At 38.3% G+C, this 14830-nt stretch overlaps 1 protein-coding gene across 1 annotated transcript in view; it reads right to left on the bottom strand.

Moving 5' to 3' along the window:
- Positions 1-14830, bottom strand: part of ATRN (attractin) — a 159026-nt gene that overhangs the window by 41612 nt on the left and 102584 nt on the right. Inside the window, exons 23-24 of the mRNA XM_061209629.1 lie at positions 13228-13306; positions 11323-11480 (exon numbers count right to left, since the gene is read on the bottom strand). Of these exons, the coding sequence (XP_061065612.1) occupies positions 11323-11480; positions 13228-13306 (237 nt within the window). The remainder of the gene's footprint in view (positions 1-11322; positions 11481-13227; positions 13307-14830) is intronic.

The following is a 14830-nucleotide window of genomic DNA, read 5'->3' as shown; positions in this document are numbered from 1 at the left end:
TCAGTTCAGAGTGAAAGAACTTGAGTTTACCATTACTATTTTTAAAACACTAATATTTACACGAATTTCTGAGTAGAGAATTAAATTGCCTCAGTTATTTTGCTTTAAAAAATGAGAATCAAAGACAAAAAAGGCTTTTGTCTGCATTGAAAGCCGTACTGAAATTTAACTGCATGACCTACACTGAACCATTTAGACATTTTCCTATTCTCTTCCTTAAATAAGTCTCTACATTTTAACTAAATCTATATGGTCTCTAAGTGTGTATTTAAAAGCTAACTACACCTAGAAAGACTAAGGCTCTGAGGAATATAAAGCAATACAGAAAGGTGCAGCCCCCTCTGTTGAGAACATGCCCACATCTGCCCAGGAAGATGCAAGCTCAGCCCTCCACACAGCACACACCCAGATACAGTCCCAAGTATAGAGAGAACCAGCATTGATCAGGTTCTTTTGAGAAGACACCAAGAATACATGATGCCAAGGGTCCAGTCACATTGTTCGTGAATACTGCAGCTATTTGTAACAAAGAGCAAAAAGACATATTTTCAACAGAACTTACCTGTTTTTTCAAGGGAAGCCTGGCAAACTAAATGGTGAGCATGCTATCATTTATTTTTGAAAGTGCTCCTGAATGCAGCTTTCATAAGTGGATCTTATTCAAGTGAGTGATCCAGTCCAGGTAAAGAGGACCAAAAAATCAGGCAGAAAATCATCTCTTTGAGTCTTACAACTTGAAAAAAGTACTTTAAAAAAGTAAGTGTGGGGAAGAGATCCCTCCAGAAGGAAATGACCATTTCAGTGACTTTCAGAGGGTGGAGCAACAGGGCAATGGGAGGAAAAAAAAAACTAGAAGTCAGAATTGGCAACAGCAAAGCTATCTCCAGCACAAAAGCCTGTTTATATGCACAGAGCCCTCTTTCCAAATGGGAAAAACGCCAGCAATATAAGTCAAGGTTTTCACTAAGAATCTTAAAAATATTAATCAGTTTTCAACTATAAGAAACAAAGCTTGAAGTTCAATCGGATTTGGAATATAATAAGGTATGTCAGTATGAAAACAACCTGAACTTAAAACAAGTCAGTAAATTATATTTACTAGAACCCAAATAAAATATTTTACAATTGTATGTGATCTGTAACTTGGCAGTGTTAGCAGATGTTATCAAATTGAAATTGTACTGACTAGAGCCTAGAGCTCAAATTCCCTGGGGTTAGAGAAACAACCTAACCCTGCTAGCCCCACTCCAAATATAGCCAGTGGCAGAGAAAATTCTAATATGGCTCCTAAGATTCCTACTATATTGATGTGCATATCCTGTATAATCCCCTCCCCTTGAGTGTGGATGAGTCTGACCTAATCTAATGAACCCTTTGAAAAGAGGGTCAAGAAGAAGTCAGAGAAAGGTGAAGCTTCAGTAGGTCTGTTATCTATTTTTGGTCTAAAATTTTTATTTTCAAATGTTACATAAATGGAATTGTGCAGCATGTACATTTCTCAGATTTTTTTTCCACTCAGCAAAACTTCCTCAGATTCATCCAAGTTGTATCAATAGTTTGTTTCTTCTTATTGCTGAGCATTATTCCATGATATGTATGTAGCACAGTGTGTTTAACCATTCACCCGTTGAGAAATACTTGGGTTGTTTCCAGTTGGGGCTATTATGAATGAAGCTGCTAAATATTGCTGTACAGGTGTTATAAACATTGGTATACAGGTGTTTGTATGAACATCAGTTTTCATTTCTCTGGGATAAATGCCCAGGAATACAATTGCTGGGTTAAGTATAGTAAGTGCCAAACTATTTTCCAGACTGGCTGTGCCATCTTATCAGCAATGTATGCATGATCCAATTTCTCTGCATTCTCTCTAGCATTTGGTGTTATCACTATTTTAAATTTTAGCCATTTAATAGGTGTGTAGTGATATCTCATTCTCACTGTGGGGTGTTTTTTTTTTGGCCACGCCTCGTGGCTTGTGGGATCTCAGTTCCCCGACCAGGGATTGAACCGGGGCCCTCGGCAGTGGAAGTGTGGAGTCCTAACCACTGGACCACCAGGGAATTCCCTCTCATTGTGTTTTGTGTGTTTTTTTTTTAATGAAGATGTTTACAATAGTTTATTTTAGGTTATTTCCAATTTTTCACCAGTTTAAAAAATTAACCAACTCAATGAAACCTTGTGAATACAACGTTCTCATTGTGGTTTTAATTTTCATTTCTTTAATGGCTTTTAATGCTGAACATCTTTCATGTGGTTATCTGCCATACTTATATCCTCTTCGGTAAAATGTCTGCTCATATTTTTTGTCCATTTTCTAATTGGATTGTTTTTTTTTTAATGTTGAGCTTTGAGAATTCTTTTTATATTCTAGATGCAAGTCCTTTGTCAGAAATGTTTTTTCCAAATATTTTCTCCCAGTATATAGCTTGTTTTCTTGCTTTTTTTTTTTTTTGAAATTAATTAATTAATTAACTTATTTATGGCTGCATTGGGTCTTCGCTGCTGCACGCGGGCTATCTCTAGTTGCGGCGAGCAGGGGCTACTCTTGATTGCGGTGCGCGGGCTTCTCATTGTGGTGGCTTCTCTTGTTGCGGAGCACGGGCTCTAGGCACGCAGGCTTCAGTAGCTGTGGCACGCGGGCTCAGCAGTTGTGGCTCACAGGCTCTAGAGCGCAGGCTCAGTAGTTGCGGTGCCTGGGCTTAGCTGCTCCGCGGCATGTGGGATCTTCCTGGACCAGGGCTCGAACCTGTGTCCCCTGCATTAGCAGGCAGATTTTTAACCAATGCATCACCAGGGAAGCCCTATAGCTTGTTTTTTTCATCCTCTTACCAGGGTCTTTCAAAGAGCAAAAGCTTTTGATTTTGATGTGGGCAATTTATTAATTTTTTTCCATAGGTCATGTTTTTGTTGTCAAATCTGAAAATCTTCTGCCTAGCTTTAGGATATGAAGATTTTCTCCTATTTTTTTCCTAAAAGTTTTATAGTTTTGCATTTTACATTTAAACCTGTGATCCACATTGAATTAATTTTTGTGTAGGATGTGAGGTTTAGGTCAAAGTTCATTTACTTGCCTATGGTTGTCCAATTGTTCTAGCACTATTTGTTGAAAAGGCTATCCTTCTTCCACTGAATTGACTGCACCTCTGTCAAAAAACAGCTGGATGTTTTTATGTGGTTCTACTTCTGGGTTCTTTATTCTGTTCCATTGATCTATGTGTCTATCTCTCCAACAATAACCACAATGTCTTGATTACCATAGCTAAATATGAAGTCTTATTAATATTTCATATAGTGATTCCTCCCACTTTATTCCTCTTTTCAAAACTGTTATAGCTATTCTAGAATCTTTGCTTTTTATATAAATATTAGAATCAGCTTGTCATTGTCTAAAAAAAGGCTTGCTTTTTAAAAAAATTTTATTTTATTTATTTTTTTATACAGCAGGTTCTTATTAGTCATCAATTTTATACACATCAGTGTATACATGTCAATCCCAATTGCCCAATTCATCATCCCCCCACTGCCGCGGCTTTCCCCCCTTGGTGTCCATATGTTTGTTCTCTACTTCTGTGTCTCAATTTCTGCCCTGCAAACCGGATCATCTGTACCATTTTTCTAGGTTCCACATATATGCGTTAATATACGATATTTGTTTTTCTCTTTCTGACTTACTTCACTCTGTATGACAGTCTCTAGATCCATCCACGTCTCAACAAATGACCCAATTTCTTTCTTTTTTATGGCTGAGTAATATTCCATTGTATATATGTACCACATCTTCTTTATCCATTCGTCTGCTGATGGGCATTTAGGTTGCTTCCATGACCTGGCTATTGTAAATAGTGCTGCAATGAACATTGGGGTGCATGTGTCTTTTTGAATTGTGGTTTTCTCTGGGTATATGCCCAGTACTGGGATTGCTGGATCATATGGTAATTCTATTTTTAGTTTTTTAAGGAACCTCCATACTGTTCTCCATAGTGGCTGTGTCAATTTACATTCCCACCAACAGTACAGGAGGGCTCCCTTTTCTGCACACCCTCTCCAGCATTTGTTGTTTGTAGATTTTCTGATGATGCCCATTCTAACTGGTGTGAGGTGATACCTCATTGTAGTTTTGATTTGCATTTCTCTAATAATTAGTGATGTTGAGCAGCTTTTCATGTGCTTCTTGGCCATCTGTATGTCTTCTTTGGAGAAATGTCTATTTAGGTCTTCTGCCCATTTTTGGATTGGATTGTTCGTGTTTTTAATATTGAGCTGCATGAGCTGTTTATATATTTTGGAGATTAATACTTTGTCCGTTGATTCATTTGCAAATATTTTCTCCCATTCTGAGGGTTGCCTTTTCGTCTTGTTTATGGTTTCCTTTACTGTGCAAAAGCTTTTAAGTTTCATTAGGTCCCATTTGTTTATTTTTGTTTTTATTTCCATTACTCTAGGAGGTGGATCAAAAAAGATCTTGCTGTGATTTATGTCAAAGAGTGTTCTTCCTATGTTTTCCTCTAAGAGTTTTATAGTGTCCGGTCTTACATTTAGGTCTCTAATCCATTTTGAGTTTATTTTTGTGTATGGTGTTAGGGAGTATTCTAATTTCATTCATTTACATGTAGCTGTCCAGTTTTCCCAGCACCACTTGTTGAAGAGACTGTCTTTTCTCCATTGTATATCCTTGCCTCCTTTGTCATGGATTAGTTGACCATAGGTGCGTGGGTTTACCTCTGGGCTTTCGATCTTGTTCCATTGATCTATATTTCTGTTTTTGTGCCAGTACCATATTGTCTTGATTACTGTAGCTTTGTAGTATAGTCTGAAGTCAGGGAGTCTGATTCCTCCAGCTCCGTTTTTTTCCCTCAAGACTGCTTTGGCTATTCGGGGTCTTTTGTGGCTCCATACAAATTTTAAGATTTTTTGTTCTAGTTCTGTAAAAAATGCCATTGGTAATTTGATAGGGATTGCATTGACTCTGTAGATTGCTTTGGGTAGTACAGTCATTTTCACAATATTGATTCTTCCAATCCAAGAACATGGTATATCTCTCCATCTGTTGGTATCATCTTTAATTTCTTTCATCAGTGTCTTATACTTTTCTGCATACAGGTCTTTTGTCTCCCTAGGTAGGTTTATTTCTAGGTGTTTTATTCTTTTTGTTGCAATGGTGAATGGGAGTGTTTCCTTAATTTCTCTTTCAGATTTTTCATCATTAGTGTATAGGAATGCAAGAGATTTCTGTGCATTAATTTTGTAGCCTGCAACTTTACCAAATTCATTGATTAGCTCTAGTAGTTTTCTGGTGGCATCTTTAGGATTCTCTATGTATAGTGTCATGTCATCTGCAAACAGTGACAGTTTTACTTCTTCTTTTCGAATTTGTATTCCTTTTATTTCTTTTTCTTCTCTGATTGCCATGGCTAGGACTTCCAAAACTATGTTGAATAATAGTGGTGAGAGTGGACATCCTTGTCTTGTTTCTGATCTTAGAGGAAATGCTTTCAGGTTTTCACCATTGAGAATGATGTTTGCTGTGGGTTTGTCATATATGGCCTTTACTATGTTGAGGTAGGTTCCCTGTATGCCCACTTTCTGGAGAGTTTTTATTATAAATGAGTGTTGAATTTTGTCAAAAGCTTTTTCTGCATCTATTGAGATGATCGTAAGGTTTTTATTCTTCAATTTGTTAATATGGTGTATCACATTGATTGATTTGCGTATATTGAAGAATCCGTGCATCCCTGGGATAAATCCCACTTGGTCATGGTGTATGATCCTTTAATGTGTTGTCGGATTCTGTTTGCTAGTATTTTGTTGAGGATTTTTGCATCTATATTCATCAGTGATATTGGTCTGTAATTTTCTTTTTTTGTAGTATCTTTGTCTGGTTTTGGTATCAGGGTGATGGTGGCCTCATAGAATGAGTTTGGGAGTGTTCCTTCCTCTGCAATTTTTTGGAAGAGTTTGAAAAGGATGGGTGTTAGCTGTTCTCTAAATGTTTGGTAGAATTCGCCTGTGAAGCCATCTGGTCCCGGGCTTTTGTTTGTTGGAAGATTTTTAATCACAGTTTCAATTCCATTACTTGTGATTGGTCTGTTCATATTTTCTATTTCTTCCTGCTTCAGTCTTGGAAGGTTATACCTTTCTAAGAATTTGTCCATTTCTTCCAGGTTGTCCATTTTATTGGCATAGAGTTGGTGGTAGTAGTCTCTTAGGATGCTTTGTATTTCTGCGGTGTCTGTTGTAACTTCTCCTTTTTCATTTCTAATTTTATTGATTTGAGTCCTCTCCCTCTTTTTCTTGATGAGTCTTGCTAATGGTTTATCAATTTTGTTTATCTTTTCAAAGAACCAGCTTTTAGTTTTATTGATCTTTGTTACTGTTTTCTTTGTTTCTATTTCATTTATTTCTCCTCTGATCTTTATGATTTCTTTCCTTCTGCTAACTTTGGGTTTTGTTTGTTCTTCTTTCTCTAGTTCCTTTAGGTGTAAGGTTAGATTGTTTATTTGAGATTTTTCTTGTTTCTTGAGGTAGGCTTGTATAGCTATAAACTTCCCTCTTAGAACTGCTTTTCTGCATCCCATAGGTTTTGGATTGTCGTACTTTCATTGTCATTTGTCTCTAGGTATTTTTTGATTTCCTCTTTGATTTCTTCAGTGATCTCTTGGTTATTTAGTAACGTAGTGTTTAGCCTCCATGTGTTTGTGTTTTTTACGTTTTTTCCCCCGTAATTCATTTCTAATCTCATAGCGTTGTGGTCAGAAACGATGCTTGATATGATTTCAATTTTCTTAAATTTACTGAGGCTTGATTTGTGACCCAAGATGTGATCTATCCTGGAGAATGTTCCATGTGCACTTGAGAAGAAAGTGTAATCTGCTGTTTTTGGATGGAATGTCCTATAAATATCAATTAAATCTATCTGGTCTATTGTGTCATTTAAAGCTTCTGTTTCCTTATTTATTTTCATTTTGGATGATCTGTCCATCGGTGTAAGTGAGGTGTTAAAGTCCCCCACTACTATTGTGTTACTGTCGATTTCCTCTTTTACAGCTGTTAGCAGTTGCCTTACGTATTGAGGTGCTCCTATGTTGGGTGCATATATATTTATAATTGTTATATTTTCTTCTTGGATTGATCCCTTGATCATTATGTAGTGTCCTTCCTTGTCTCTTGTAACATTCTTTAATTTAAAGTCTATTTTATCTGATATGAGTATTGCTACTCCAGCTTTCTTTTGATTTGCATTTGCATGGAATATCTTTTTCCATCCCCTCACTTGCAGTCTGTATGTGTCCCAGGTCTGAAGTGGGTCTCTTGTAGACAGCATATATATGGGTCTTGTTTTTGTATCCATTCAGCAAGCCTGTGTCTTTTGGTTGGAGCATTTAATCCATTCACGTTTAAGGTAATTATCGATATGTATGTTCCTATGACCATTTTCTTAATTGCTTTGGGTTTGTTTTTGTAGGTCCTTTTCTTCTCTTGTGTTTCCCACTTAGAGAAGATCCTTTAGCATTTGTTGTAGCGCTGGTTTGGTGGTGCTGAATTCTCTTAGCTTTTGCTTGTCTGTAAAGCTTTTGATTTCTCCATTGAATCTGAATGAGATCCTTGCTGGGTAGAGTAATCTTGGTTGTAGGTTCTTCCCTTTCATCACTTTAAGTATATCATGCCACTCCCTTCTGGCTTGTAGAGTTTCTGCTGAGAAATCAGCTGTTAACCTTATGGGAGTTCCCTTGTATGTTATTTGTTGTTTTTCCCTTGCTGCTTTCAATAATTTTTCTTTGTCTTTAATTTTTGTCAATTTGATTACTATGTGTCTCAGTGTGTTTCTCCTTGGGTTTATCCTGTATGGGACTCGCTGCGCTTCCTGGACTTGGGTGGCTATTTCCTTTCCCATGTTAGGGAAGTTTTCGACTATAACCTCTTCAAATGTTTTCTCGGGTCCTTTCTCTCTCTCTTTTCCTTCTGGGACCCCTATAATGTGAATGTTGTTGCGTTTAATGTTGTCCCAGAGGTCTCTTAGGCTGTCTTCATTTCTTTTCATTCTTTTTTCTTTATTCTGTTCCGCAGCAGTGAATTCCACCATTCTGTCTTCCAGGTCACTTATCCGTTCTTCTGCCTCAGTTATTGTGCTACTGATTCCTTCTAGTGTAGTTTTCATTTCAGTTATTGTATTGTTCATCTCTGTTTGTTTGTTCTTTCATTCTTCTAGGTCTTTGTTAAACATTTCTTGCATCTTCTCGATCTTTGCCTCCATTCTTTTTCCGAGGTCCTGGATCATCTTCACTATCATTATTCTGAATTCTTTTTCTTGAAGGTTGCCTATCTCCACATCATTTAGTTGTTTTTCTGGGGTTTTATCTTGTTCCTTCATCTGGTATATAGCCCTCTGCCTTTTCATCTTGCCTATCTTTCTGTGAATGTGGTTTTTGTTCCACAGGCTGCAGGATTGTAGTTCTTCTTGCTTTTGCTGTCTGCCCTCTGGTCTGTTTTTTTAAATTTTAAAAAATTGGGGTAAATATATATTAAGATAAAATTTACCATTTTAACCATTTTTAAGTAAATGATTCAATACACTTAAGCGCAGATGCTGCCAAGATTAGAAAAGAGGACAGTGTGAACCACTTTGTGTCAATACATTTGAAAACATATGAAATAAATTAACATCTAGAAAAAATTACCTTAAGTAATGCAAATAGAGAGAGAATATCCAAAACATCCCGTAGCTATTAAAGAAGTTGAATCAGCAGTTAAAAAAGAAAACAAAACTCCACAAATAAAACACCAGAATCAAATGATTTTACAAGAGGGATCTATCAAGTATGCAAGGTTCATATAATTCTAATCTTATATAACCTCTTCCAGAAATGAGAAAGAGAGATAACTCCTCAATTTATAAATAAAGGTTTGTTTAACTTTGATATAAAAACCATAACAAAGACAGGAAAGGAAAATTACCGGACTTTCTCACTCATGAGATAGATACAAAATTCTAACCAAAATATTAGCAAACTGAGTCCAGCAACACATAAAGTAAAAAATCATATATCATGCCAAGTCAGGTTTATTCCAGAAATGCAAATAATTTCCAGGGTCCTGGCTTATGCAATAGGACAAATAGTGGTGCCATTCACCAGAAAGGAAGCACAGGGTTTGGGGCTAAGATCACAAGAATGACTCCCTGAGTACAGGGAGCCTGTGAATGGCCAGGTAGAGATGCCTAGGCAGCAACCAAGAACACTGGTCTGGAGTTCAAGTGTAAGCAGGGCTGAAGACAGAGTACTGAGAATCACCAGTACAGAAGTAGTACAATAAGTCTTACAAGTGGGATAAAAACAGAGGAGAACCATGGCCTGAATCTCAGACAACCTCAGTGTTTAAGGAAGATTCCTTAAAAAGACAGGCCAGAGAATGAGGGAAAGGACCAGGAAGGCAGGAAAGATACTGACTCAAATCATGCAATGAGAAGGAGAAGGGGACTAAAGAATTCAGTCACTAGAGTCCACCGTGGCGGGCAGCTTCAGCATGTGGTGAAGGAGGAAGGCAGACTGTTGCAGGCTGATGGGTGAATGGATAAGAGGAAACAAACAGGGAGTGTGGTCAATGCTTACAAGAAGGCTAGCTGGGAAGGGAAGCAGAGAGTGTGCAAGAACAAAGGAAGAAGCAGATTAGAGGATAAACAAATCTGTGGACCATCTAAATAGAAAAAGAGGGTGGTGAGAAAAAAATACAACACAGAGCCTGTCCTCCACATTCCAGAAAGGAAAAGAGTGACTGACTGCTCTTTAGTTACAGTCCCAAGGCATGAACACATACCCACCAGAACCAGATTTCAAGCCCATCCCAAATGATCAGTGGCGACTTGATCACGCTACTGAAAGTTGGCAAGCAGTCAGAGCCCCAGTCTAGTGACCACGTTTCCACGGCTAAAGGTGAACCAGTCGTTCCAAAGTCCACGCTTAGACACAGATGTAGAGAACAAACGTATGGACACCAAGGGGGGGAAAAGGGGGGTGGTGGTGGTGGGATGAATTGGGAGATTGGGATTGACATATATACACTAATATGTATAAAATAGATAACTAATAAGAACCTGCTGTATAAAAAATAAATTAAACAAACAAACAAACAAAAGTCCACCCTTCCCGGAACTCTACACCTTTACCCAAAATGAAGGGGGTTAAAGCAGAAAGTACTGAGGCAAGGCCTCAAAGACATAGTGGCAGATGCTTATAAAGAGCACAAATGGGGCCATGGGTCAAGCCTGGATAAGAGGGAGTGCACTGGTCCCCTGGGAACAGAGAAAAGGAGCAGGTTGATAGCAGCAGTGGCTGCAGCAGGCAACATGAACCCTTAGACCTACCCTTTCAGGTCACATGTACAAAGAATCTGAGTCGTGGAGAGGCTACAGGAATTGTACAAGAGCAAGCCAGGACTCAAACCTGCATCTGTCTGACTATAAGGCCTAAACCCTTAAGGTGACCTTATACTGTCCCCCACTGTGTCTCCATTACCCTCCATCCTATGCTCCTTTAAAACCTGATAGCATTTTGGGGATCTTCTCATATGGCACTTTCCATACTCCAGCTTTCACTGGTTATGTGTGTTTGCTTCATTTATATACACCTTTCTCATTCCAGAATTGAAGCTCTTTGTGTAGCTCTACAGGCTTTTTAGTGACAAGTCCTTAATGAAGAAATAAATACAGTTGTAATTACCAAATCTGTTATATATCAACTTGATTTCAAAGGTGCTTACAGGGACCTCCCTGGTGGCACAGTGGTTAAGAATCCGCCTGCCAATGCAGGGGACACGGGTTCGATCCCTGGTCCAAGAAGATCCCACATGCCGCGGAGCAACTAGGCCCGTGCGCCACAACTACTGAGCCTGCGCTCTAGAGCCCACAAGCCACAACTACTGAGCCCACGTGCCACAACTACTGAAGCCCATGCACCTAGAGCCTGTGCCCCGCAACGAGAAGCCACCGCAGTGAGAAGTACCGCAACAAAGAGTAGCCCCCGCTCGCTGCAACTAGAGAAAGCCCGTGTGCAGCAACAAATACCCAACTCAGCCAAAAATAAATAAATAAAAATAAATTTATTTTAAAAAGTGCTTATAAATTTCCTTCATAAGTGATTTAAGGCAGCCCCACTACAATCTTCTTTTATGGTATGTGCTCAGCACTCCTTTACCACAGATATTACAACGGCAAAACAATATTAATATTGTACATCTCATTTACTGCAAGTTACAGATTAGTGAATTTAGTTTCACTACAGACATTTCACCATCTTTGCAAGTATAAGACTAAAAAGCACTTCTTACCTGAATTTTGATGGGCCAGGTGAAATTACTGACATAAACAAAGAAAGTGATATTTGGGTGGTTGCGAAAATCAAACTTCTCATTAGAGAAACTATCTTTGTACTCCTTAATGTTTGTTTTTGAAACAACAGGCATCTCTTCTCCAGCCTGGGTTCCAGCTGTTAGGAAGAAAAGAATGAAATAAAGAGACTTTTGTTGGGGACCGAATCTGCCCTCACTAATAATAATGATAATAGTTAGCATTTATTAAACACTATGTTCCAGAAATGGCCTTTAAGAGCTCAATCTCATTTAATTCTAACAACTATTATCCTCATTTACACATCAGAAAACTCAGGTTCAGGAAAATTAAGTAACTTGGCTCAGGTCACATAGCCAGGAAGTAGAGTTGGGATTTGAAGCTGGGAGGGCTGATACACAAGCCTATGCCCTTAACCCAAATGGCTTTACCAGGATCCCCTACAACTCCTCCCACAGAAACAGGCTACATGTGGCTTTGAAAATCCAGATACCACTAGAATCCTATTAACAAGCAATGGCATTCACTCTGCCCACAACACTTCCCTTGCTTTGCACTGCCCCCTTAAACCTGTTTGGCAGTGCTCTAGATCCCCCATACCAGGGACACGGATTCAGCCCTCACTTTTTAACTAGCAGTGACTGCAAGTCTCAACAGCAGCAGGGAGGAAGGAGCTCTAGCGGTCACTCAGTCCCTTCTGCTACCAGCTACAACTGACTCTAAATCCCCCCAATCTGATATAAACCTATCCTATTCCCAGGCAGTCCTTCAACAGTCCACATTGTCCCTCAGCCAGGAATTCTAGTGTTTATAAAGATTCATGAAATAGGCTTTTCCCATGTCTGAGTTAAATCCTGTGACTGAAGCCAGACTGGCTGGTCCTCATTGAGACTGTCATTGTAAATCAATCACATACTCAGGGATGCCACCTTTCTCCAAACAAAGGCTCTGATAATTCAGACTTTTTCTTAAAGGCCTCTCTTCACTGCAAGTTTCTGAACCTTTTCTGAATTCTACACAATCTTTTAAGATATGATGAACACAAAGTGATGTGCAAAGTAATGTTTTTATTTTGTTTCAGTCTAATTGATTGTGTTTTGACCAAAAAACAGTATTGTGATAGTAATAATGATGATGAAACATAATTACCATTTGATGAGAATATCCCATGTTTCTAGCACTTACATTGAGTACTTCATTATCTCATTTAATCCTCAGAACATTCTACATGGCTGGGTGTTTTTATTACACCATTTCATACCTGCGGAAACTGGCTCAGAAAACAAGTAACAGGGAGAATTCAAATCTAGGTCCGCTGAGCTACATTCTTAACCACTACATCAGGGCCACCCTTTCTTTCTTTAGATTTTCTGCTCAGAAGATCTTTAGTAAATCACTGTAAGATAAACAAGACAGCAAAAGCTGTGCTCTTAGAGCTTTATTTAATTCCCAAAGTACATTTTCCCCTGTACCTACTAAAATCTCATTCTATTAAAAATGTTTCCATTTCTTGAAACTGAGTCAATTGCATTTTTCACTTCTGAAGCATGGAGATGATGATGGCAGCGCCACAGCAGAGGCTGCAGCAATGGTATTAATGGTGGTAGTAGGGCAGGGGTCGTGAGCATGTACTGATCTTGATACCATGGCAGGCACTGACAGGTATAGCCAAATTTAATCTACAGTATAAGTATTATTACCTTCTCTTTAAGACGAATAACCCTAAGGGTCTAGAGAGAGATTTTAGACACTTGCTCAAGGTCTTCCAGCTAATAAGTGGCAAAAGTGGGTTTCAAACCCATCTGTCTGTCTCCAGAGCCCCTTTTCTCAACTCTTTCTCAATCAATTATCTCCACTCGGAAGGTTTTCTCTAGGTATGTCTTTACCTGAGAAGCTGGCAGCCCAGGTGATGTTGAGGTTGAAGTTTTTGGAGGCATTGATGAACATGTCCAAATCTCTATTTTGCTGATGAGATGTACAAATAATTAGAAAATGAATTATTGTTAACAGTTTCCTGATTTTAAAAGAAAGCAGTAGTTAAATTTTACTACTCTCAACTTTCTTAATTACAAAAAGATATTTTAATGTCTTAAGAGAAACTCATGCTTATAGAATAGTTGGCAAAATTTCTAACCTTAACATAAGCACTATATCCAAAACAAATTTCATTTCCCTCCCATAAAAGTATATGGGATTTAGGGACTTCCCTGGTGGCACAGTGGTTAAGACTTTGTGCTCCCAATGCAGGGGCCCCGTGTTCGATCCCTGGTCAGGGAACTAGATCCCACATGCATGCCGCAACTAAGAGTTCTCATGCCACAACTAAGGAGCCCGCCTGCTGCAACCAAGACCCAGTGCAAACAAATAAATAAATTAATTAGTTAAATTTTTTTAAAAAGTATATGGGATTTAATGCTTTATCAAATGCCTAACTCCATGAAAAAGTATCTTTTAAAAAGACCCTCACCAGAGCACAGTGACTTACATCCTGTGACCTATGTTAGGGAATCAGCCTCTTAAGGATCCTCTGGGCAGCCCTTTCCAAATGTCTGAAGAGTAAAACACTTGGTCAAGTGTCTCAATTTATATTAACTTATAAATCAAACCTATGTACTTCTGAACCCATAGATTATATACAGTGTAAAGTTCTCCAAAATGGAAGTGGTTTTTAAGGAATAGCACATAAAGCTGAAATAAACTAAATTTAAAAACTTTTAATTGTCTTCACCCATGATTAAGAACATTTTTCTCACTAAAAATATTACTTCAAGAGAAATATGACAGAATATGTTTTATTACCTTTGAAAACTTTGTATACCACTTAGAGATACAGCAGTTTGAAGACTAGTTTAATTTATTGTGACTCTTGGTTTTAATGACTGAAAAAGGTATCTCTGAGGAATGTGTTGGGCCAGCTGGAAGAAGAGCACTGTCAGCTGTGTTGGGTAAATCATGATACTAATTTTTAGTTTTCCCTGAAATTTGGCTAATAAATCTCTTTCTTGGGGTCAAAAAATTGTTTTTCCAAATGAGTCAGATGTTGTGTTTTAAATTTTTGAATCCAATCCTGCTGAAATTCTTCACATTGAAAGATTTTTAAAACAGGTTAGAAAATTGAGATTTTAAAGAGTATTCTTTTGATAGTTTTTACAGCACAAAAATTACAACAATGGAAGCATTTCCAAACAGCTATTTCCAAAACGTGATCTCCAAACCAGAAGTTTCTCTCATAAAGCAGTTACCTTCTCATTTATTGATAAGGCCTCACCATCCTCTTAAAGGGACAGCTCAAGTGTTTATTTACTTATTTATTTATTTAGAGGCGTCACGGCATGTGGGATCTTAGTTGCCTGACCAAGGATCGAACCCGTGCCCCCTGCAGTTGGAAGCATGGAGTCCTAAACACTGTACCGCCAGGGAATGCCCTATTTTTTAATATTTGCTGGTAGCACATTACTAGCGATTACTTCTTTCCCTGGAAAGGATTAA

The sequence above is a fragment of the Eubalaena glacialis genome, chromosome 13, assembly GCF_028564815.1.
Source record: "Eubalaena glacialis isolate mEubGla1 chromosome 13, mEubGla1.1.hap2.+ XY, whole genome shotgun sequence".
Classification (NCBI taxonomy): domain Eukaryota; kingdom Metazoa; phylum Chordata; class Mammalia; order Artiodactyla; family Balaenidae; genus Eubalaena; species Eubalaena glacialis.
This window is presented reverse-complemented; position numbering and strand designations above follow the sequence as displayed.